The sequence below is a fragment of the Lachnellula hyalina genome, assembly GCF_007821495.1.
Source record: "Lachnellula hyalina strain CBS 185.66 chromosome Unknown contig00004, whole genome shotgun sequence".
Taxonomy (NCBI): domain Eukaryota; kingdom Fungi; phylum Ascomycota; class Leotiomycetes; order Helotiales; family Lachnaceae; genus Lachnellula; species Lachnellula hyalina.
In genome coordinates, this window is record NW_022157118.1 from 70,553 (window position 1) to 95,775 (window position 25,223).

The following is a 25,223-nucleotide window of genomic DNA, read 5'->3' on the forward strand; positions in this document are numbered from 1 at the left end:
AAGTCTAGTACGGAGTATATTTTGAAGAGGCCCGTGCACGCTAAATGTTTATCGCCCTTTTGCGATAAAAAAAATATCTGGGATTTTAACAAGCCCGCATCCAGCTGTGATATTCGACGGCAAAACCTCACAAAATGGAGGTAGATACCCCAGACGATGGGCAAATTGCTCTTCGTGAGCTGCCTGACGAATTACGAGAAATTATACGAATACAACATACACCGCGATTTCTGCGAATCCTCGCGCAAACTGCTTTGCAGCCAGGACTTACACTCCGAGCTTTTACCACATTTGAGAGCATTTTTGCAGATTCGACGGCGAGGTGGGTAGATGGAAGTAATGGGGGAATCCAGAAAAATGAAGTTATTGGGGGATTTGCGAGAATATTGCCTCTCGCGCCGCATCTGTCGACTTACTTGCAGAAATACCTCGAGAATACTTCCTCCGCTAATGGAAAGCCCCCGCAGACCTCGAGGATAGGAAGCATGTGGGAGTGTATGGAACTTTCAATGTTGGAACTCCAGAGGATCTTACTCGCGACCTTTCGATTGTTAAACTTTGACAAATACACATTCTCACAGACGATTTCTGGAGCGCGAATACAAAGTCTTTTCAATCATGCAGACCGCGGGGTACGATATCTTGCAGTTCGGGTATTCAGTCAGCTATGCTCGGCATCGGATCTGAAATTTGAAGCTATGATCGAAGAACATGTGGGCAAAGATGCGGTCATGGGGGATTATGATGGGAAGCTTGTAGATTATGGGTTCTTGAGCTTGTTTGAGGAGAAGAGGCTACAGGAGGCAGACAGGGAAAGGATGGCAAGGAAGGAAGGTTTATTGGGCCTCGATGCATTCAACCTGGGGAGTCTTTCGGATCTGGTTGTACGTTGTGGAAACACACTACTCCCCCGGCCAAATGGAGCATCGCCTCGACCTTCTGCTCTTGTACAAACAGCAACCGCTTCGAGGAACATGGAAACATTTGCGAAATCACTCCTCTCATCTTCGCCAATCCTTCTTCATGGACTTGCTGGCTCTGGAAAGACATCACTCGTCAATGATTTTGCCCGTGAGCTCGGCGTTGACACGAATATGGTCTCACTTCACTTGAACGAGCAAACTGATGCCAAGATGCTCATCGGAATGTATGCTACGGGATCAACTCCAGGATCATTTACATGGAGACCTGGAGTTCTGACAACTGCAGTCAAGGAAGGTCGATGGGTGTTTATTGAAGATCTTGACCGGGCGCCAAATGAAGTGATCAGTGTGATCTTACCCCTCATTGAGCGAGGCGAGCTTCTGATACCCAGTCGTGGGGAGACCATCAAAGCTGGGCGTGGATTCAGACTTCTTGCTAGCATTCGCACTTCGCTCAGTGTGACCGGACAGGAGAATGCACCTGCATTACACATGCTTGGGGCGAGACTTTGGCAGCGAGTACCAGTTCAGATGCCCACGCAAGATGAGTTCCGCGAAATCATCAGTGGCACCCATCCGATCCTTCACAAATTTCTACCCGGTATCATTAATGTCTACGAACGTCTGTACACATTGTCCCACAAATCGTCGTTTGCGTCGAAAAGCCGAACGTCTCTCGGCCGCCCGATCAGTCCTCGTGATCTTCTGAAATGGTGTCGAAGACTGGACAGCAATCTCGTTGCAGCTGGATCTAGAACCGGCGAAGAACCAATTACCGATGCGACGAAATATGAGATGTTCTTGGAAGCTGCAGACTGCTTTGCTGGAAGTTTGCAAACTGAAGAAACTCGAAAAATCGTCATTGCTGCGATAGCCGAAGAAATGCACATTGATCCGCAACGGGTTGAGCACTTCCTTACTTCACATATCCCACGGTATGAAGATACCGAGGCAGTATTGACGATTGGACGAGTGCGGCTGCCAAAACGAAGCGTAAATCGCATTACTAAACCAGCCAAGAAAGCAAGACCTTTTGCCAATACTGCCCCTGCGAAGCGGCTACTTGAGCAAGTTGGGGTTGCTGTGAAGATGGCGGAGCCAGTCCTGCTTGTTGGAGAAACTGGTATTGGAAAGACAACCGTCATTCAGCAGCTCGCGGATTCTTTAGCCACCAAGCTCACAGCCGTAAATCTGTCCCAGCAAAGCGAAGTAGGTGATCTTCTCGGTGGTTTCAAGCCTGTAAACGTGAGAAGTCTTGCCATTCCGCTCAAGGATGAATTTGATGAACTCTTTGCAGCCACTGGCATATCTGCAAGCAAGAACCAGAAATACATCGATCAACTGGCAAAGTCTGTTGCAAAGAGTCAGTGGAGCAAGGCCTCTAAGCTCTGGCGAGAGGCGCCTAAGATGTTCCAACATATCATTTCGGAACTGAGGAAGAAAGAGCAAACGAATGGACGTCCTGCTGCCGAGCAACCTACCAAACGCCGGAAAACTGAATCGAGATTACAATCATTGCTCCACCTCAAACCTCGATGGGAGAGATTTTCCGAAAGCTTGAACCAGTTCGATGTTCAACTTTCAGCTGGATCGAAGGGATTCGCTTTCACCTTTGTGGAAGGGAACATTGTAAAGGCAGCCCGAAATGGCGAATGGGTATTACTAGATGAGATTAATTTAGCTTCCCCAGATACCCTGGAGAGCATAGCAGACCTTTTGCACAGCGGACCTGGCGGCAGTCCATCAATTCTCCTATCTGAAACCGGCGAGATCGAGAGAGTCCAAGCTCATCCTGACTTTCGTATATTTGGTGCCATGAATCCAGCAACTGATGTTGGAAAGCGGGATTTACCAATGGGGCTACGGTCACGATTTACCGAGATCTACGTCGAGAGTCCGGATCGCAACCGCGAAGATCTCCTAGCCGTTGTCAAAGCCTACCTGAAAGGAACAAGTAGCAGTGACGACAAGGCTGCTCTTGATGTCACCTCACTTTACCTCGACACAAAACGTAGAGCAGACGACAAGCGCATAGTAGATGGAGCAAATCAAGTTCCACACTTCAGTCTCCGAACGCTGACTCGGGTTCTGAGTTATGTAACGGAGATTGCACCATCATATGGCCTGCGGAGAGCTCTATATGAAGGATTCGCTATGGGCTTTTTGACTCTACTCGACCGAGAATCAGAAAAGTTGATTATACCTCTAATCAACCATCACTTACTAGAAAGCCACCCAAACCCACAGGCTCTTCTCTCCCAAACTCCGCGACATCCCGAAGATGGAAAGCAGTATGTGAGATTCATGAACAAGAAGAAGGACCGCCAATATTGGATGCTTCAAGGCATGGAAGTGCCGGAGGAACAGCCTCAGTACATCATCACTCCATTTGTGGAACGCAATATGCTCAATCTCGTTCGAGCGACTTCAACTCGACGTTTTCCCGTTCTCGTTCAAGGACCAACCTCGTCCGGAAAAACTAGTATGATTGAGTACCTGGCTAAATTCAGCGGGAACAAATTCGTGAGGATCAACAATCATGAGCACACTGACTTGCAAGAGTACTTAGGAACATATGTTTCGGGTGCCGATGGGCAGCTTCGCTTCCAGGAAGGTCTCCTTGTTCAAGCCCTCCGTCAAGGCCATTGGATTGTGCTTGACGAGTTGAATTTGGCTCCTACGGATGTTCTTGAAGCTCTGAACAGACTACTTGATGATAATCGCGAGCTCTTGATTCCCGAGACACAAGAAATTGTTCGACCACACGAGAACTTTATGCTTTTTGCGACCCAGAATCCACCGGGACTCTATGGTGGCAGAAAAACACTCTCGCGAGCCTTCCGAAACCGTTTCCTTGAGCTCCATTTCGATGATATACCCGAGGATGAGCTTGACTTCATTCTAGAGAAACGTAGTCAAAAAGTTGCGCCTTCTGATTGCAGGAGAATTGTTTCCGTCTACAAAGAGCTTTCACGACTACGACAATCAAATCGCCTCTTTGAGCAGAAGGATAGCTTCGCTACTTTGAGAGATCTCTTCAGATGGGCGCTTAGGGATGCTGATAATAGAGAACAGCTTGCTGCCAATGGATACATGCTACTGGCTGAGCGAGTTCGGAACCCCGAGGAGAGACTTGCGGTGAAAGAGGTCATTGAGAAGATCTTCAAGGTCAAGCTTGATCCGAATATTCTTTATGACGCCAGCCGCTGCCCCGAAATTAACTCTTACGATGCAACTTCAAATACTCAAGGGGTTGTCTGGACGCAAGCGATGCGGAGGTTGTATGTACTCGTCGCACATGCTCTACGGAACAATGAGCCCGTTCTCTTGGTCGGTGAGACTGGCTGCGGCAAAACAACCGTCTGTCAAATGCTGGGGGATGCGTTTGCAAAGGAATTGCATATCGTGAATGCCCATCAAAACACTGAGACTGGAGACATAATTGGTGCTCAACGACCGATACGAAACCGCGCCGTAATTTTGGATCAATTACGCCAGGACCTCGTCCAGGTTCTTCGTCTTGAAGACCAGGCGGCTCAAGCAGATCTTAACATTTTGGTGGCGGCATACAGAGCCTTGTCTCCCTCCGATCTTGTCTCAGTTTCAGAAGCATTGCGAGGGCAAATTGAGACGAGTCTTGTGAAGGCCAAGGCACTCTTCGAATGGTCTGATGGAAGCCTCGTTCAGGCCATGAAAGAGGGACAATTATTTCTGCTCGACGAAATTTCCCTCGCAGACGACTCTGTCCTTGAACGACTGAACTCAGTCTTAGAGCCGCAGCGCACTATTCTGCTTGCAGAAAAGGGAGTTGAGGATTCGTTCGTCCAGGCTGCAGATGGGTTCCAATTCTTCGCCACAATGAATCCCGGCGGCGACTATGGCAAACGTGAACTGTCACCCGCATTGAGGAATCGTTTCACTGAGATCTGGGTTCCATCTCTTTCCGAACACGAGGATGTGCTGCAAATTGTAGAGGCCAAGCTTGATGGCCCGCTGAAGAAGTTTTCCAGTGCAATGGTCCATTTTGCAGAATACTTCGGTCAGAGTTATCGCTCGTCTGCGTCAACCTCCATTTCTGTTCGAGACGTCCTAGCGTGGGTCAAGTTCATGAACGGATGCAACACTCCCGACCCTTATTTTGCAGTCCTCCATGGCGCCTCAATGGTATACATTGATACTCTGGGTGCCAATCCCGCTGCTCTTCTCGCCATTAGCCCAGAAAGTATTCGAGAAGAACGAGAAAAGTGCTTACAAGAGCTCAGCAATCTTTTGCAGCACGATGTAAGCACCATCTACTCTATTCCAGTTCAGCTCGTCAACAAAGACCATCTGTTCACCATTGGAGAATTTTCAATTCCCAAACAAGCCGGTGCGAGTCGCGATCCTGGATTTGCATTTGACGCCCCCACAACCAAGCTGAATGCAATGCGTGTTCTTCGAGCCCTTCAAGTCCAGAAGCCGATTCTGATTGAGGGCAGTCCAGGTGTCGGCAAGACGACATTGATCGCTGCTCTGGCACGTGCCTGCAACAGACCTCTGACTCGAATCAATCTTTCGGAACAAACAGATTTGATGGATCTTTTTGGATCAGATGTACCGGTAGAGGGAGCTGAGGCAGGTCATTTCGCATGGCGTGATGCACCCTTCCTCCAGGCTATGCAAAAGGGAGAGTGGGTGTTGTTAGATGAGATGAACCTCGCATCTCAATCAGTTCTCGAGGGACTGAACGCATGTCTCGATCATCGTGGAGAAGTCTACATATCCGAGCTTGACCAGACATTTAAACGTCATCCTAATTTCTCTGTCTTTGCCGCACAAAATCCTCATCACCAGGGAGGTGGCCGAAAGGGATTACCGGCTTCTTTTGTTAACCGGTTCACCGTTGTCTATGCTGACGTTTTTAGAAACGAGGATCTTCAGCTAATCTGCAAGCATAATTTCCCCGCCATGTCCGATGAGGTTGTAACAACAATCATCGGCTTTGTATCTCAGCTTGAACAGGAAGTTGTGCACAAGCGTAGATTTGGTTCTCAAGGAGGACCATGGGAATTTAATCTGCGTGATATCCTGCGCTGGCTTCAACTACTAACGTCTCCCGCCCCATTCCTATCAGCTGTCATCCCATCAGATTTCTTGAATCTGATCTTCCGACAACGATTTCGATCTTCTCGGGACCGACAAGAAATTGACAAGATATTTGCCAACGTCTTTGGTGCGGCAGTCCCGTTCCGCCATTTCTTCCACAACCTTAGCCCCGCCGCCTACCAAGTTGGTCTTGCCTACATGCAGCGAGATAGCCTTTTGCAACGCCTTCCTTTCCCCGCTATTGAACACACCAGCCGATTACCTGAAATCGAATCACTTATGATATGTATTCAGCAAAACTTACCTTGCATCCTGGTCGGTCCATCGGGATCTGGCAAGACGACCCTCTTGCAGCACGTGGCCGCAGCAAGTGGGAAATCACTTGTTGTGTTTCCTCTCAATGCTGACATCGATACGATGGATCTTGTTGGAGGGTTTGAACAAGTTGACCCCCAACGAGCTGCAAGTGCCTTCCTTGAACAACTTACTGATTTCCTCACCGAGCGAGTTTTGGTATCTTTGCCTGCCAAGGTCCCCGAGGAAGCAATCTTTCTGCTAGGACTTCTTAAACACCGCGATACATCTCCGTCGTATTTCTCAAGCCTTGCTGAGAGTCTCCTTACACTGCACTCAAAGACGTCACTTCCTGAATTCGAGAACCTAGCAAGCACCTGCCAACGCTTTGCCAGGACTGCCATGACACTCGAAAACGCCCGTTTTGAATGGGTAGATGGTGTCTTGGTGAAAGCATTGGAGCAAGGGAAATGGCTTGTTCTCGATAACGCCAATCTTTGTAGCGCATCTGTGCTCGATCGACTGAACTCTCTACTGGAGCCAAATGGATTTTTGAGCATTAATGAACATTGTGGTTCAGATGGTGAGCCAAAGATCGTTCGACCGCATCCTGACTTCAGAATCTTCTTGACGATGGATGCGAGGTTTGGTGAACTGTCGAGGGCTATGAGGAATCGTGCAATTGAGATCTTCCTCGAGCCCTTGCCTGCGTATCCTCAGGTGTCATTCGTCAAGCCCGAGGCCAATATTCTGAGATATCAGACGTTAGGCCAAGTATTAGAATCTCAGACCACAGATACCAAACAAGCAATCCTTCTGCAACATGTAGCATTGGACAACCTAGCTTGGTCTGACATGTCCCTTCTTCCACGTTTCATCGCTCAACACAACTCCATCACAGCTTTCAAATTCTCAAACATATATCAAGCATACATGCAGATCTATCAATCGCCCGATAATCAGAACTTCAGGACATGCATTGGAGAGGTGTTAAATACAATATCTCAGAAGACCGCCTTGGTACCAGGCTTCAGAGACGCACAGGTTAGTAACTGTGCTGTTCCTTTCGTAGACACTTGTACTGATAGCTTTAATACAACTGTAGATTATCCATCCTCTTCAAAACTCGCCTTTAGTTTCATTACTTCAGCAGTCTAGTGACCATGTGTTCTGGCTTGCGGTCTGCTTCGAGTCCCTGCTCGAGGTCACTGCTGCAATGGAGGCGCAGATCGGTCAAGAGACTGGGATTGAGGCACTGAAGCCGAGCAAGATGAATCGGCTGCAGAGATCGCTTGTTCGGGGGCGGGTGCCAGCGGTTGCAAAGGACTCGACCGTCAACATATCGACATTTCTTGCCCACTGTCTAGCGGTATTGAAATCTTACTTGCAAAGTAACATTGCAGGTGGAGATTGGAAAGTTCGAAAGCAGGCAATTTTCACTTTGATACAGTACTGGTGGGATACATATCATCTTGCCATCGCGCCCTCATTTGAAGAAGCAACTTTCCAAGCACATTTGGCCCTTGGTGGAGATCTCTTCGCCAGCGTTTTCAAGATCACACAGCATGAAAAACATATGGTTGCCACAATACAGCAAAGCTTAAATACCGAATTTCGCTCTGGCTTTAAGTTGACCACTGGACTTAGCATGGAAGTTCTCTGGAAACAGCTGCGGCCCATCGTCATTCCTAATCTGACTGTTATGGGAACGCTGGGTGAAATGGACAAACTGGCAAAACGATTCGATGCTCTTCGATGGAAGATATCGATCTCAATCTCGGAGCTTGGAAGTATCATGAGCTCCCTCGTAAAAGCCTATCGTCTCATCCTCACATCAGACGTGGATGGCGGAAGTCTAGTCCAAACACTGCGCGCCGAACTCGAGCTATTGGAAGCTACAATTGGTAAGGCAGATAACATCAATGGAGATAGCACAGATACGACAGTTGTGGAACCATTTATGGCCTCCGAATTCGAAGCCCTCCGCCAATTCGAGTCACTCGAGAACTTGCGATCAGGGGAAGCGGTAGAGGCTACGCCTGATATGGAGACGATTGTTCTAGCGAACCTCCCAACAACTTCCGAATTGCGCCTCGCTACCTCAACTGCCACTTCGCGCCCAATGCAGACCATTGACTACCTCTGGGACCAGGGGCCTGAATTCCAGCTCATCTCGGATACCTTCTCTACTTCTCTATTGCGCAAACTTCATAATGTTGGGGATGTTCATTTGAAGTCACTCAAGTTATTGGAGACTGAGCTGCCGACTATGGGAGCGAAAATCGCCAAGTCTACTGCCACCATCTGCCGGGATCAGCTTCTAGATTTGAATGGGGTCCTTTCGAGCATGATGATTAGCGTCATTGCTACTCACGATGAAAGGTTTTCAATTGACTACAGCGCCTGGACTCGTTCGCTCAGTAATGCAACCAGTGTTGGAACCGTAGACCTAGACGAGACTTTATCGTCAATAGTTCGACGGGTTAAAGCTCCTTCCACAGTTCACCTAGCAGACAACCTTCGAGAAGTGCTTTCAAACCAGTTCAGCCTTGCGTCCGTCTGCCTTACGACGGCTAGGTCTACAGCCGGGTACGGAATGCAATCTTCAGCTCTCGCATGGGTACAGTTTGCAGTTGGGTGTATCACTCTCTATGTACCTGATCGGGCCTTTGATCCTGATAAGAGACAGCGCCTCGAACGAGAACGACATCAAAATACCCGCGAGATGCTTCAAAACAAGCTTTCAGCTCTCCAGCAATTCGAAAAGATCTTCTCCGGACAAGAATCGAATATTCGATGCCAACTTTTAAACTCCGAAATTGAAGAGTTGGGTGAGCCGCCCGCAATTATGCAGGAAATTTATCGTCCCGAGGTTTCCGAATTAGATCAACTTCAGGGGTTCTTTGCCAATGTTCTGAAAACTGTCGTGGCCTCAGACCTACGCGGCACCCTCATGAGCTATTTCAATGACAGAGATGAGAATGCTTCGAATGATATCAAGTTGTGTCAAAGCAATGTTGCCCAACTCATACGCCACCTGTCACATTATCAAGCTTACAATGATATCACGACTCCTGTCATCAGTATGCTGCGTTGTTTGCAGATTGGTCTCGCAATGGCAACTATTGTCTCAAGTGATTCGCGTGCAACCTCTTCGGCTATCATCAAAGTTACTCCCTTCCTCGGCGGAGGTCCTACCTCTATTGATAGCAGTGGCCTTTTGAGTCACCCAATGGAATTTTTAGCGCTCGCAGAAGTTACGGCAAACACAGAGAAGCTTTCCTCCTTCCAAAAACCCCAACGTAATGCACTTCTCAAAACATTCCATGATTGCTTCATGCAATGGGAGGAGCGCCTGAAAACGGATCGTGCCGAGGCGGAGTCTGCTTCAGGCTTGTATCGTTTCCGTGGCAGTGCCGAAGATGAAGATGAGGACGATGCAGAGGAGTTCAACGAACTCTTTCCGGCCTACGATGAAGCATCCTCAAGCTTGCCAAGTGGGATTTCGTCCTCTAGTACAGCCAGGGATACCGCTGTGAACATCGCTCAGGTTCATGCCAATATTTTCCTCGGTGCGGCAACACCGTCAGACAGCATTATAAGTTTCATTCAACACATGTCTAAACAGATCAGCGCGCGTCATGAAGATGGAGCTCAAAGTAACCAACGGAACATGACTGCTTCAATCCTCCCAGGAAGTCTTTTACTTCTCGACCATCAAATAGAGGCTTTGAGCCCAACATCAACAGTACCCGAATCGTATAATTTCTACACGGATGCCAATCTACCCGAGGCCCGAAAACTTGTCACACTCGTCCACCAAATCCAACGTCGCTTCCGAGAACTACAATCAGTTGATGAAATCGCTCACATGCAGACCCTTGAAGATGTGTTAGCTTCTTGTCGAGATTTGCTCAACTTTCGCCACACCGACCCCATAGCAAAGATCATCACCAAAGTCGAAAAAGTCCACGAATTCATGCACGAATGGCAACACGGTGGCTGGGCTAGCCGCGTGAACTCTGCTCTTCCGCAATATGATAACCTGACCTCTACAATTGTCAGTTGGCGACGCCTGGAACTCTCAACGTGGGCGAAATTGTTTGATATGGAGACTAAGAAGTGCGAGGATGCCGCCAGAGCTTGGTGGTTCTTTGCATATCAGATTATCGTGGCCGCACCGTTAGGAATCTCCGGCGATCACGAGGAGCTAAGGAAATACGCTTCGAGGCTGCTCGGAGACCTAGAGGCTTATTTCAAGACAGCCGTTGTTGGGCAATATGTGGAACAACTTCAACTACTTAAGCAATTACAGAAACACCTCGAGGTGATCATGATCGACGAGCCATCAATGGCGATTATCAACTCAGCTCTTTCAAACTTCATTTCTCTCTATGCTCGATATGAGAAGCCAGTTCAAGAGACCCTCAAGAAGGGGAGGGTGTCACTGGAGAAGGCTATGAAAGATGTACTGTTACTGGCTAGTTGGAAAGATACGAATATTGTTGCACTCAAGGACAGCGCCAAGAGATCTCATCACAAGCTTTTCAAGATCGTTCGAAAATTCAGGGCTCTACTTAGCCAACCGATGCAATTCATTATCAGTCAAGGTATTCCAGATGAAACTTTCTCGGAAGGACATAATCTGTACTCGCCTTCGGTACTACTTCCAACGGTGGACCAATCTGCTCTAGCTCTGTGCGCTACATTTGTCCCAAAGTGGTCACAAAAGAGCAAGAGATTTGTCAATGTGTCTAAGACTGTCGGCATGATGGTTGATGCTAGTCAGCTCCCTGAATCTACCTTGGAAGGATCAGCGTACCTTGATTCCTTCTTGGGCAACATCATTACCTCGATTGCCGAACTCCAAAAAGCCACGCCATCCGTCCTAGACGAAGAAAATAAAGTCACAGTCAAGCATCTGAAGACTAGAAAGCGGAAGCTGTTTGCAGATACGCTCAAAGAGCTTCGTCAAATGGGAATAAAGTATAACCTCAGCGCTGATGCACTCGCCAAGCAAAACTCTCTGTCTGTATCTCTTGTGAACGTCGGAAACCTGACTCCACGGCCAGATGTTGATATCTCTGGGCTGGAATACTACTTCCACAAGTCCATTGATTTAGCTCCGCTTGCTCGAGACGCCGCGCAGAAACATTCTGAAGATTTGAGCAGTGCCGAGGTCGCACGAAGTACCGGATTCCTTGAAGGCATCCTTCAAATAGTTTTGGCTCAGCATGATGTGCTTTCTGGGGCTGTCACGAATCTTTCGGAACTCGAAGTCAACATCGTAATGATGAAAGGGCTTTGGGCTCCTAGCAAGTATGACTTCAGTCTCTCAGAAGACATTTCGAGTCACGAGAAACTCTTGCGGTGGTTGCCGAAAATTTTGATTGTTGCCTTGGACCTCATCAATATTCATTCGAAACTGGGTAAGATTGACTCCCAGAACATCCAGAACACCATCATGTCGTGGAAGGAGAAATTCGACATTTTCTCTGTTGAATGGGATTCTTTGCCCTCTCTTCCTCCACAAATAATCTCAACCGAGCGTTTGACCATCGAACAAGAAATTACTCGCTCTACGCAACAGCTCAGAACTCAGATATCTGCGCTGAGTGCTGACCGTCCTGATTTGGCGTTCATCATTGACCAGATCACACCGTGGACCGAACTTACATCCGAATCTGTAACCGAGAAACTGCCTCAGAGAAGTATCACAGATCTAGACAGCAAACTTTCTACTGTGTGTGACGCTATCCTGGTCGCCACTGAGAAGCACAAGAACGCGATAAGCGAGTTACCTTCTTCTACTGAAGATCCCAGCTGGCTTTCCAAGAACGACAGTTCTCTCTCAAATAGTCTCACTTCTCTGCACGTTAATAACATAGTCTCCCAAATGAGCGAAGCATTTGACATCCTCCGCTGCCTCAATCTACAACAATCAAGCACTAGTAAGGCAGCAGGTGCAGTATTCGCAGTCGCACTTCCGATCTTCCAGCAGTACTTCAACATCCTTCAGCAGTCGGTCGTTCGATACGCACAGCTCCACCGCGCCACCTGCAAGACATCATACATTCTGACCAAAACCTTCATACAGATAGCAACCCAAGGTTTTTGCACTCCATCTGAGAAATCCGATGCTCAAGATGGCAAGACCGATAAACTCGAAGGCGGCACAGGTCTTGGCGAAGGTGAAGGAGCGGAAGATATCAGTAAGGACATTCAGGATGATGAGAATCTGGACGAACTTGCGCAGGAGCCAGATACCGGCGAGAAAGGTGAAATGGAGGACGAAAAAGATGCAGTTGATATGGCAGATGGAGATATGGAGGGTGAGATGGGCGAAGGAGAAGAGAAAGGCTCAGAAGATGGTGGTTCTGACGGCGAGGATAATGCAGATGATATGGACGAGGAGGCTGGGGATGTGGATGATTTGGACCCCACTGCTGTTGATGAGAAGATGTGGGATGGAGATGGGGAACAAGCTGAAAAGGATCAAGAGGGTGATGATTCGAAAGGCAAGCAGAGCAAGGATGAGCAAGTTGCTGCGCAGGAAAATGATAAACAGGGTGCTGAGGGCGATGAAGGGGAGGATGAAGAAGAGGAGATGGCCGGTGCTGATCAAGGTGAAGAGATCAAGCAAGATGAGGTGGAGAAGCATGACCCACATGCCCAAGAAGGAGAAGCTCTTGATTTGCCTGAAGATATGGAATTAGATGGGAAGGAAGAGGAGGGTGATGTTTCTGGAAGCGAAGACGGGATGGATGATCTCTCCGATGCGGAGCAAGATGAAAAGGACGATGAGGTAGTGAATGATGGCCAAGAGCAGGAAGGTGCCGAGAATATGGATCAACAAGAAGACCAAGATATTGGTTCTGATATGGACGTGGCAGATGTTGACGAAGAGCAGCCAGAAGGCAATCAGACAGAGGAGGCCGGCGAAAAGGTTGATGAACCAGAACAGCCACCGGAAGATCAAGAAGGCCTTCTGCGAGACCGAAAGGACGATGCCAATACTGATGTAGATGCCGTTCCCAGCGACGTTCAAGGGGTTGGTGAAGATCAAGACGAGAACTCAGCAGACCAAACCGAGTCCGCAAACAAAGCTCAGAGAGAGGATGGCGGTCAGGGCGGTGATTCTTCCGAACAGAAAGAAGCCGCTGCTGAAGATGGAGAGAAGGGGCATCAAGCAAACGGAGAAGCACCTCAAGATTCAATGGACGATACGCAAGATAGTTCTTCTGCCCAGCCATTCAAGAAACTCGGCGAGGCACTCGAAAGATGGCATCGACAGCAAACCAAAATTCGACAACCTTCGGAGCAGAAGGATGAACAGAATGTCGATGTCAATACGGAAAGCAACGAGTTTCAGCATTTGCAAGATGAAAACGCTCAAGCAGATACACAGGCTCTTGGCACTGCTACCGAAGACCAAGCTCACGCCCTTGATGAGTCCATGGCCGTTGACTCCGAGAGCAAGGAAATGCCAGATCAGTTCCAACCGGAGGAAGTCGAAAAGGACGATGTCGATTACGATATGACAGAACCTTCAACACCCCAAGAGCCATCCGATGCGTATGAAGGCCGTGCCGGTGCAATGATCAACCAAGCCAAAGAAGACCGCGCTTCATCACCAGACGCTCCCCGTATCCAACCTCTCGACGACCTCGAAGAAGATGTAGAAGAAGTCGACACTCAGCTCGAGAGCACACACCTCGACGTTACTTCCATGCGCACCGCAGCTGACGCCCGTCAACAATGGACACACTACGAAGCCCTAACGCGAGATCTCTCCCTGTCTCTAACAGAACAACTCCGCCTCATCCTCGCCCCAACCCTCGCAACCAAAATGCGCGGCGATTTCCGAACCGGCAAACGCCTCAACATCAAACGCATCATCCCCTATATCGCATCTCAGTACAAACGCGACAAGATCTGGATGCGACGCAGCGTACCCAGTAAGCGCAGCTACCAAATCATGCTCGCCGTCGATGATAGCAAGAGTATGGGCGAGTCCGGCAGTGGATCCTTGGCTTTCGAGACGCTCGTCATGGTGTCGAAATCCTTGAGCATGCTTGAAGTAGGCGAGATCTGCGTTGTGGGCTTTGGCGACGATGTCAAAGTAGCGCATGATTTTGAGACGCCGTTCTCTTCCGATGCAGGCCCGAAAGTCTTCCAAAACTTCGGCTTTCAGCAGAGTCGGACAGATGTCACGCGCTTGGTTAGAGAGAGTATTGAACTATTCCGCGCGGCGAGGCAGAAGAGTCGCAATGCGGATCTTTGGCAGATGGAACTTATCATCTCTGATGGCGTCTGCGATTCTTCTGAGCATGAAGCTATTCGTCGACTACTAAGAGAGGCATTGGAAGAGAGAATCATGATCATCTTTGTTGTCGTCGATGATGTGAGGAATAAGAAGAAAGGGGAGAGCGTCATGGATCTGAAAGAGGCGAAGTTCCTCGAGAATCCGATGACTGGGATCAAGGATGTTAAAATCGTCAGGTATCTAGATACATTCCCATTTCAGTATTATCTGATTGTTAGCGATGTCAAAGAGTTGCCAGGCGTGTTGGCGACCCTTTTAAGGCAGTGGTTTGCGGAGGTTGTGGATTCTTCTAATTAGTAGCATAGCAGGCGTTGTTTGGGTAGCATTTTATGGAGTTTAGTTAGATTCAATGTAGCAATTCAGAACAGTTTTCCAAGACACGAGTGCAAAGAGACTTTTTGACACAGAAAGAATGATGATTGTTCGTACGCTGTTTTGCTAGCGTATGAAACAGCTACGTGATGACAATCGAGCGTCGTCCCAGATATCCAGATTCTATAACTATAGATTGTCCTTCCCGCAAACCCCCAGATCCGACTTGCCTCTGATACTCCCAGTACATTCGCTCGGCATTCTGTCGAATATATCCTCCCGCATCGAACTCAATAATGTCCTTAGCGGTACATGCTATCATCTCTGAGCATATCCGTTGCATTTCGTCGAGCCGCTCCTGATCGTTGCTTTTCCGCATAAGGAACTCATGGATGTGGCGTATCCAATCCACGGTGTCTTCTTCTTCTTCTCGTTCGATAGCCCGAGCAACCATACCGATCCATCCGTTATGCAGCGTTCATTAATGCGTTTAGTAGCACGGAAACGAAGGACAATTATAGAACTTGGTTACTTGGTGGCAGGCGTTGCCAGCACGCTCTTGTCATCCTGACCTACGCAGCCTCAATATTGAAGAAAACCTTATGGATAAATCTTTTACTATATATATCTTGGTGCGGTCGACATGTAAGTAAGTATAAGATGTAACGTGGTACTCGAGTATGATCAGCCGTAGGCAAGCATCGATAAGCTAGTCAGCCCCCTATTCTCAGGGCGGAGGTTCTAAAGTCGATGAATCCTTTGTTGCTAGGTGATCCTCATGAAAATAGTTACTTTGTATAGTAACGTCTTTGACTCAATAGTAATAATAGTATAGAAAGAGTTAATTGACAAACATCAATTGATTCCGTAAGTGAGGGTTTCGGCAATGTCCTCACTAAACGACTAAACAGGAAAATCGAGCATAGATGAGAAAAGGGTGTCCAGCTCTTCGTTCACCATAGGTGTTAAGACATTGTATAAAGTTTGAGCGTCTGGAGGTAAAGTGTATAATGTAGTAGCTCGTTCTTATACTTTGTCGCTGTGAAGTGCGCTGGGGATGCTTTTCTGTATCAGGCGCCAGAGATACCGGTGTAGAGCTTGATATGGATACTGGGAGTCGCTATGGTGTTTGCTGGATCCTCTATATTTTGGGCGACTGGCGAAAAAGATGAGGTCTATTGACTCGGGCGTCGTAAATTTGACATCTCAAGGTGGAAGGCTCTTGGGTTAATATTTCCAAGGGAAATACAGATGCGTTGTTAACTTGGTCGGGATTGCACATGTACCAATGCTTTGAGATTGAATTTGGTTTGATACTTGATCTACTGCAAAAATATCCCTTGATATTGTTTTCGTTGCTTTAAGCACCACAGTATGCGTGTCAAGCTGTGGTGTGTATTCTTTTGCACTAAGCTTCATCACCTAGTTTTACACCACTGCATGGCTTACACTTATCACTTTAGAGAAGAATATCATCAGCCTCTTGACCAAAGTAAACGATTTCATGTCTTAAAAGAACGAGTGTGACCAGTGTCCAATGCAAAGGCTTATTACGAAGACAATTCAATAAGCTGAACTCTTCGTGAAGCGTAGTGAAGCGTAAATCAACCCCTTGATGTCGTTTCCCCTATATGTTTTTACCCCCCTCCCCTAACATGACTGTCACGCTGATCATCCCAACTCAACTCGACTATCCAATCACCCTACCGTCACATCTCTCCCTCTACATCCCTATGAAGAAATCTATTGCCCCATATCATCCTCCCAAGACGACCGGTACAAGTCCCGACGCCCACCCTTCTTCGGCGAAACGCTCTCTTGTCGGGATGGCGGCTTGACAGGAAAGTGTTGACGACCACGGGCTGTAGACGCGAAAGCAGAACTGGATGGAGAAGGTGGCTGGCGTTCAGGAGCAGCAGCAGGGATGCTAACGCCTTTCTTCTGAGCTTGAGGCTGTTCAACCGGCTTAACATTTACAACCTCTCTCTTGAGATCCGTCAGTCCTTGAGTTCCCCCTGATCAATCAAGTATTAGCCCCAGGATTTTACTCTGCATCGGTGAATAATTCTCCACTGCCACTCCCACTTACAGAACTTCTTAATAACCTCCTGGTCCGTATGATACTCCTGCACCGGCATCGGCTCACTCTGAAACTCCCTATCCCGACTCAAAACTCCCTTGACCTGGCTCTGGAACTCCTCTAGCACGACAGCCGTAACCCGCTGCCCGACCTTGTCCGCGCCGCCGGTTATTCGCGGGTGCGTCTCGGCGTACTTCTGGATCGCGAGCCAGCGAGAGGTGTAGACTGATGTGGGCGTGGAGAAGACGCGTTCTAGAGGCATGGTGATGAAGGCGATTTGGTTGTTTGTTTAGTGGGGTGGAAAGAAAAGTTGTGCGGAGAAGTGGAAGAAGAGCTGCTAGGGCAAGATGCGAAGATGTGGTTCTTTCATGCAGTACCTGATATGTGAATTGCCCAACTACATAGTCAGCATTCAATTTTGATTTTAAAGTTTGCTCTTTCTCTTTCTCTTGCTCCCTTTTCGGGGCCTCGGGTAGTAACCATGGCGCCGACAAGATGAAAAGAGCGGATTTCGAATGTCTGTTCAAAGAACCATATAATATCACAATGGCGAGACAAGATTCCTTTAGCAGATTCTCATTTGGGTTTCATTTTAGGCTTGAGCACTGTTCCTGTACGGTTCTGATTTTAAAGTGACTTAGATCATCTTCTTCTTTTTGATATCCTCGCATAACGAAGAGAAGAATAAACCATATTTGAAAGGGGTATCAGGAGGAACGCCAAATCAGGAGCATTTTTGTCATAGTTTGCTTCTATGTGACGCCTTGCACAAGTGAAGAAATCTACTTCTAAGTAAACCTTAATTCTTCATGTATAACGGGTGAAATTCCATATACACCTGAAAAACCGACATGTGGAAAGCACCAGATGCAATTGCAACTTCTTTGAGTTGAAAGAGCTAGTGTGTGTTGAAAGCCGAACTTGCACTCATTTCTCTTGCTCTTTCATTTTCATGTGCATTAATTGACTAATGACAGCTAAGAGGAAGGCACTGCTGGCAAACAATCCTTCCCTTTTGCCAGATTTAGAAATACAGCCGTGGACTTTGAGGCTTTGTTGACTAAGGAGGCTATCTTGCATGTGGTTCAGTTTGTGCTATCACCAAATGTATCGCAATCTTTTCTGTAACAACCTCTCTGGCTCGCTCGCTCGTAACAATCATCAATGCTCCGTAAGTAAATGTAAGTATAGTTTTGTATACGAATGAATCTATGCCATTTCACTACGTTACGGCATTTATTATATATCTCCGACACGCAGCTGTAAACCTTCTTGAAGAATTCTTGAAAACGATAGAAAAAATCAACGGAAACAGGAAGATGTGCGGGGTTCTCTTCACTTGGTGGGTTGGTCGTAAAAACAACGGCGCGATTGTGCAGTCGGACGTGCGAGGCTCAGCGGTCAATACACGGGTTGTGAAATTGGCACCGGTTAAGGGGAAAGAAGCAGAAACAATAGCGGGAAAAGAGACAGTGCCATCACGGATAGAAATCCAGCAACCGGTAGCCAGTTAAAGTCCTCAGGCGGTATATTCAGAGGTACGTCAACTTTATACCTACCAAGCCAAAGACGGTTCGCTAACGTTAAATTAAAGAACACAAGTTATGAGCCTTGTCCACAGACCCGACGCGCCGAATTCCATAATGCTTCACTTCCGGAACATGCTTGCCCAAGTCCCCTGGTTCGTTGCCGGGGTCAATGGTTGCCTACGCTCCTCTGGTTTAGACTCTTTCACCACCTCGGCTTTCTTTGGTGCTTCAGCAGCAGGCTTGACCACGTCTTCCACCTTCTTTGGTTCCTCGGGCTGGACTACGACGACTTTTTCCTCCGCCTTCCCATCGGCCGCAAGGATGCTTTCAACTTTCGTTACCTTCTCGGAGAAGTGCTGCTTCTTGTCGGTTCTACTCGAGGTTAGATGAGGAGGAGACGGGGTGGAAATGCGGCAGTACCTTGTGCCAACTCGGATGTCGCTTTGGATGCGAATAACGCCGTTTTGGTGGACCAGGGTGTGGGCTTGGCCAATAAGCTTCATTACTGCATCCCATTCTCCTTCTGTTGATATGAGTTAGAATACAGTAGTTGACATTATGCTTGTGGAAACGAAATTTGCAACTTCTGACTGACCACGTGATCAGAGCAATTGATGTCTATATGACTTTTTATTGCAAAGAAGCTTTCAGCCGCCTAATCAACTAAGATTCGCGAAGAGATCCTGACTGGGCTGAGAGAACGAAATATACTTCCATACCAACAGTCGTGCCAGCGCTATGCATCGAATACTGCAGTCCGCTCGCCTTCATAAGCCGCTGAACAGCCGCAACCTCATTCGAAACTGAAGCAGTTGGAGTTCCAATCTACAGTTCCCTAGGTAGTCAGCAAGATGATCAAACCCGCAGTTAAGCTATGCATGCAAAAATACATAAAACTTATAAGTTACTCACGGGAATGAGGCAGAAATCCGCCACGCAAACGGGTGGAGTGGACAGATTCGCGTAATCCATCGTTCGTGCCGGCACTGATTTGATGGGAGAAGGAGAAGCAGAGGAGGGTTATGTACAAGACGAAACACGGCCGTGGTGTTTCGTTGAGGCCACGGTAATGTGACTGAGAGAGGTCGGTCGGGTTCGAGATCTCGGGATGTTGACAACGACCGGATCATCTGCGCCGAGATTTTCAGAGCTATATGCATCACGTGCTGCTCAGCAGCATTTTGTTTATTGTTTGGGAGGATGTGTGATCGCCAGCATGGCAGCTATCAATGAACCTGACAGTAAATGATGAATCGTGAGTGTAGATTCTGGAGTTGGCAAGATGACAAAATATAGGTACCTCAGGATATACATAACAAAGAGAAAGTTCCCTACTGTTGGACCTTGAATGTAGGCCATTTGACACCAGCAGTGTGCTGAAAAGCCTTTCATATTGCACACGTACTCTTACTCTTCTATGAAAGCTTCCCTAACATCTAGTTCTAGACACAGTCTCTAGCCATGGGAAAGGTCTTTATTTGAGAGTTTTGGAAGACGAAGAAATGGGCGCGGCGGGGAGCCAATGAGAATAGATGGCGGGCGATCATCCGCACCAACCCAACCTCTTCTGGGCACACTCACGTTGCCCATTCAGACTCACATACATCCCAACCACATCTCAAACAGTCAAACCTCTCTTCCCAAACACATCAGCCTCCACACAATGTCACCCACCAGCCACCCCTCGTTGCCCTCACGATGCTCACATCGACCGCCTGACTCCACTTTTCCCAGACTTTCTGCGTAGCCACTGCCGAAGCAGCGTGATGATCAACCTCGTATACCCGGGCGCAGCAGGGCCACGACGCTTTCGTAATGCTTTGTTGCGTATGCGCGTATTCTCCACCAACATCAAGCCTCTCGTTTTTCTCTCTCCCTTTATCTCCTCTCTCTCCAAACTGTTATATCATATCTGCTGTGCAGTTTGATGTTTCCTTTGTATTACTCATAAACATAAACATAAACAATAACAATCGTTTGGCACTTCCATATATTGCTACCTGCCTCCTTTTACTTATACCCAATTCTTCTCTTTCCCCTCGTCAATACCGTCAAGATGCTTTTCTCCTTCAAGCTCCTTGCTGCATCAGCATCCCTACTCTCACTATCCCAAGCTTCCCCACAAGGAGGATTCTTCTCGCAGTCATCAGCCGTAGCTGTGGCTTCATCCACAGCCAAAGTCTCAGCATCGACAGTCTCCCTGGCAGCAGCAGCAACAGGAACAACAGCATGCAACAACTCGCCCGATCTATGCAACCGGAACTACAACAACATCACCCACATGGGTGCCCACGACTCTGCCTTCCTCCGAGACTCGAGTACCGGCTTCACGGAATCAGGAAACCAGTATTATAACGCAACCGTAGCACTATCAGCCGGTATCCGTCTCCTACAAGCACAAGTGCACCTCAACGATGGCGTCCTCGAACTCTGCCACACATCCTGCGCGCTCCTCGACGGCGGGTCCCTAGCCACCTTCCTTACAGCCATCAAGACCTGGATGGACGCCAACCCCAACGAAGTCGTCACCCTGCTCCTCGTAAACAGCGATGACCAAACCGCCGCTACCTTTGGCTCCGTCTTCAACAGCACCGGCATCTCCAGCTACGGCTACACGCCCTCCTCAACAGACGGTCCAGTCGCTACCTGGCCAACTCTCCAAACCCTCATCACAGCCAACACCCGCCTCGTAACCTTCATCGCCTCCATAACATACGACTCCTCCTACCCCTCCCTCCTCCCCGAATTCTCCTTCGTCTTCGAGACTGCCTACGGTCAGACCTTCCCCGACTTCAACTGCACCATTGACCGGCCTACCGGCCTCGCCTCCTCCACCGCTGCCATTTCGGCTGGCTACATGGGCCTCGTGAATCATTTCGCCGATACCAATACTCTCATCTCAACTCCCGATATCACAAACCTGCCTACCACCAATTCCCCCGCTACCAATACATCGGGTAGTCTGGGCACCGAGGGCCAGCAGTGCACGAGCGAGTGGGCGAAGAAACCGACCTTTATCTTGGTCGATTACTTTAATGTCGGCCCCGCGGTTGAGACGGCGGATAACTTGAATGGGATTACGGCGGTGGGACGGACGAGCGTCAGTACGGCCGAGTTGACGCAGAGCAGTGGTGCGGGGATCGGGAAGGGGGTCTCTTGGGCTGTGTTGCTGGGGATGGGTGTTGTTGCGGTGGTGAATATTGTAGTATTGTAGTGCTGTGATGGAAGAAATAGTTGTTTTCAGGCGTTGTTTTTTTAAAAGGCATAGCGATGGAGTTTTGATAGGCATTTGCATTTCATATGGCTTGGCTGGGTAGATAAAATGCATCATACCCAGATTGGATACTTGGGTAACATCAATCAAAATAGAATGTTAGATTAGAAGCCGAGTCAGAACTTCAAGCTTCAATGTAATAATCTTTTACAAATAGATAGTAACATACATCATGACATCTTGTTCGACACGTTTTATACTAATCTACAATACTATACATCTATCCATACATTTTTTCCCATTACAGTATACACGCTCTAAATAAGCGCCTGTCCCTTATACATACCATCCCTCACCTCCGCCACTACATCCCTCCTATCATGCTTCCCCACCAACACAATCCCTCTACCTCTCCTCCCCATCCTCCCCGTCCGCCCCAGCCGATGTATAAAATCAATCGTCGAATGCGGCACATCGTACAACAACACATGCCTCACAGCCACCGTATCAATTCCCCGACTCCCCAGATCCGTCGTAACCAACACCCTCGTATTCGGCAGCTTCCGCTTCGGCGGCGGCGCTACCTTGCCTATCGGAATGTAATTCGGCTGCTGGTCTGCCAGAGACCCCGGATGTTCTTCTTTCGGCATCGTGAGTGGTTGCGCCAGCGTAAACGAGGCTAGCATTTCCGCCTGTCGCTGCTCTGGCGTATCTCTGCTTAATGCGATGGCGTCGATTCCTTTAGAGGCCAGATAATCGGCCACTTCTTGCGTCTTCTCACGCTCGTTGACGAACACCAGGATGCGTTTTACGTCCATTTCGCCTGCCACCGGGCCGTCGTGCGCAGCGGCTGCTTTGCCGATGGACCAGATGGTGTCTGCGCACGCGAGGTTTTTGTTGCCTCTGTACGGCTCTTTCTCTACATCTACGACGCCTAGTTGCACGCGGCGGGGAATGGCGTGTAGGTTCGGGGTGACGAGACGGCGGATGTCCGGGAACCGTTTGCGTAGATAGCCATCCATGCTGCGGGGGATGGTTGCGGAGCAGAGGATGAGCTGTTTGAGGGATGGGGTTGCCCTGTCGATGATGGCCGAGGTGAGGGGGGAGAAGCCGCGGTCGAGAAGAGAGTCCGCTTCGTCGACGATGAGGTGGGTGACGCGCGAGAGTATGTTAGGATCGGAATCCGCGATGGAGGAGAGGAGATGGGGTGTCGAGACTAGAATATCGATTCCGCGGGGAGAGAAGAGACGGTTTCGAATAACCTGCCCACTGAAATTCGAGGATACCATGGCGGACCGAAACTTGACCGTGTGTGAAAAGGCTTTGACGAGTCCTCCTACTTGAGCAACTAGCTCTGAAGTAGGTACAAGAATGATTGCTCGCGGTCGACCAGTCGTAGGATGTGGCCTATCCGAGATGGGAGGTGCCAAAGACTTCTCAGACATCTGCTGGATTCGTTCTTCTTCAAGAGCTTGCTGGTATTCCTTGACATCCTCATCCTCCGCCTCTGCCTCTTTGATAGCATTCATCGTAGGAATCAGATACGCCAATGTCTTCCCCGACCCCGTCTCAGCAGCGATCAAAAACTCGCCCTTCTCCTTCCCTAAGCTCTTATTCCTCCTCCCCGTAGTCTCACTTCCAAGTAATGCCGGAATAGCAATCTTCTGCACCGCCGTAGGAGTCACGTCCTCCATCCCCTGCAACGCCTGCGTAGATATCGAGCTCTTGATCGTCCCAAGTAGCGGAAATTGCTGAAACGTATCAATCTCATTCATCCGCTCCTTTATTCTGGTCCTCTGATCATAAGACACCGGCGCCAAAGCCCTCTGCATCTTCAGCGCTCTGAACCCACCTGCCCGTGGGTCCTCCTTCCTCCCAGGCCTCCCCTTCTTTTCTCTCATCACAGGAGTCGCACGTTCTGGAATCCCTCGAATATTCGCCTCTTTCTGATTCATTCCTCCAAACGGCCCATCTTGCTTCCTCCTATTCGGTCGTCCTGGCTCGCCGGGTTCTCGCTCAGGGGTATTGACTACTCGGGACTTTGTCAGGCTGAAGCGATTTGGTCGAGGAGCGAATTTGGTGTGTACAGATGCGGTTTGCTGGATTGGCCATTGTCGAGCTGCTTTGAAAGAACAGAAGAGACATGTTGAGGGCTTGGGACGTAACATTGTGAAAGAGAGGTCTATAATCGCATTTCGACAAAACGAGGGTGAGAACTAGAGAAATTATACTTGATGTCTTGGAGGCCAATAAACCTCCACCAAAATATTTCCTTTCCCGCGAAAAGGTTATTCCGGAGAACTATATACATCACGTGCCTTTTAATATGCGCAAATTTTGGCGTTATTTCGAACTTTTAAAGCTGTGGTAAAACAAGAGAAAGAACCAAGAGAAAGGTCCTCTTAGTATCACAGCGGTTGGTAATGAGTTGGGAGAGAAGCTTCCCATGATAGCAGGATGGTGTGAATCCATTCAAACACTCTATGGTTCAAAGAACTTTTGATTCAACTGCAAGAAGAGGTATAAACTTTCTCCAGATACCACAAGAACGCCAGAGCTACCATTAACTCCTCCAATGCAAACGCACCCTCTAAATCCTTCCTTTCCTCAGCTAGTAGCAAACAAAGTATCCTCATCCCTCAAATACTCCCCACAATCCGCCTGCCTGAAGCACGTAATCCCCGTAGGATCCAACCGTCTCGCCTCCTGTGTACTCCTCGCCGTAACCCCGAAGCCCAGTGGTGTATCATTCATGCTGTAGACCACAACTCCTTGATGTTCTGGACAATCCTCAGACCATCTGCCAATATGCGCCTTCACAACATGACCCCCATAGAGGAATGGCATCTCTCCATTTGCCTTGACCCAGACCTTGTACCTCGCATGTTCTGCCAGGATTGGAAGTGCCGTAATATGAAGACGAAACTTCCCGCTCTTGGTAAACTTGCCAAGACAGGTTCCCAACGACAGCAGTTTGTCTCTTGATACCGACACAGCTAAATTCGCTAGAGAAAGTCGGACATAATAGCAACGGGATTGATGAAGGCTATAGAGAAAGAGCGAAAGGTTAGCTACTGTTTTTCTATAGAGAGAATGAAATCCTTGTTGTTCTTACCGAAAGACAAATCTATCTGCATTTGGACCATTGTCTAGGGGGGCTATCAGGTTCTTCAACGAGGTACCCGTATAATTGGCCAATTTCGCGAACAATGTCTGCGTCTCTGGTTCTGTAAGAGGGCGCATGGTATCGGTGTAGTAGTTCCAGGCTCGAGGCTATTCGCAGTACCGGAGAGGCTTCGTGACTGGCAATAGAGTTTGAGGTGAGTTATGATTGAGGCACCCGAATCTGAAGGTGCTCGTCGTATCGCAAAAGCTGGTCTTGTGGTGATATGATGATGTGGTGATGCGGATGAAGTCGAGCTCCCGGATTATTTTGACATTTTTGGCGGGGAAGATTTCC

At 48.5% G+C, this 25,223-nt stretch overlaps 5 protein-coding genes across 5 annotated transcripts; 2 read left to right on the top strand and 3 right to left on the bottom strand.

Moving 5' to 3' along the window:
- Positions 1–134: 134 nt before the first annotated feature.
- On the top strand, positions 135–14,925 carry MDN1 (Midasin; the record flags this gene model as incomplete). The annotated part of the gene is made up of 2 exons (XM_031145308.1): positions 135–7,346; positions 7,408–14,925. The coding sequence occupies 2 exons, from the start codon at positions 135–137 to the stop codon at positions 14,923–14,925; spliced, it is 14,730 nt and encodes a 4,909-aa protein (XP_031009498.1).
- Positions 14,926–18,668: 3,743 nt separating this feature from the next.
- On the bottom strand, positions 18,669–19,521 carry ECM15 (UPF0045 protein; the record flags this gene model as incomplete). Its single annotated transcript, XM_031145309.1, has 3 exons — positions 18,669–19,072; positions 19,269–19,374; positions 19,462–19,521. The coding sequence occupies 3 exons, from the start codon at positions 19,519–19,521 to the stop codon at positions 18,669–18,671; spliced, it is 570 nt and encodes a 189-aa protein (XP_031009499.1).
- Positions 19,522–20,605: 1,084 nt separating this feature from the next.
- LHYA1_G000318 (PI-PLC X domain-containing protein) lies at positions 20,606–21,763 on the top strand (the record flags this gene model as incomplete). The annotated part of the gene is made up of 1 exon (XM_031145310.1): positions 20,606–21,763. The coding sequence occupies one exon, from the start codon at positions 20,606–20,608 to the stop codon at positions 21,761–21,763; it is 1,158 nt and encodes a 385-aa protein (XP_031009504.1).
- A 317-nt stretch (positions 21,764–22,080) lies between these two features.
- On the bottom strand, positions 22,081–23,931 carry mrh4 (ATP-dependent RNA helicase, mitochondrial; the record flags this gene model as incomplete). Its single annotated transcript, XM_031145311.1, has 1 exon — positions 22,081–23,931. The coding sequence occupies one exon, from the start codon at positions 23,929–23,931 to the stop codon at positions 22,081–22,083; it is 1,851 nt and encodes a 616-aa protein (XP_031009505.1).
- A 439-nt stretch (positions 23,932–24,370) lies between these two features.
- On the bottom strand, positions 24,371–25,006 carry nip7 (60S ribosome subunit biogenesis protein; the record flags this gene model as incomplete). Its single annotated transcript, XM_031145312.1, has 2 exons — positions 24,371–24,809; positions 24,879–25,006. The coding sequence occupies 2 exons, from the start codon at positions 25,004–25,006 to the stop codon at positions 24,371–24,373; spliced, it is 567 nt and encodes a 188-aa protein (XP_031009551.1).
- Between the last annotated feature and the right edge of the window lie 217 nt (positions 25,007–25,223).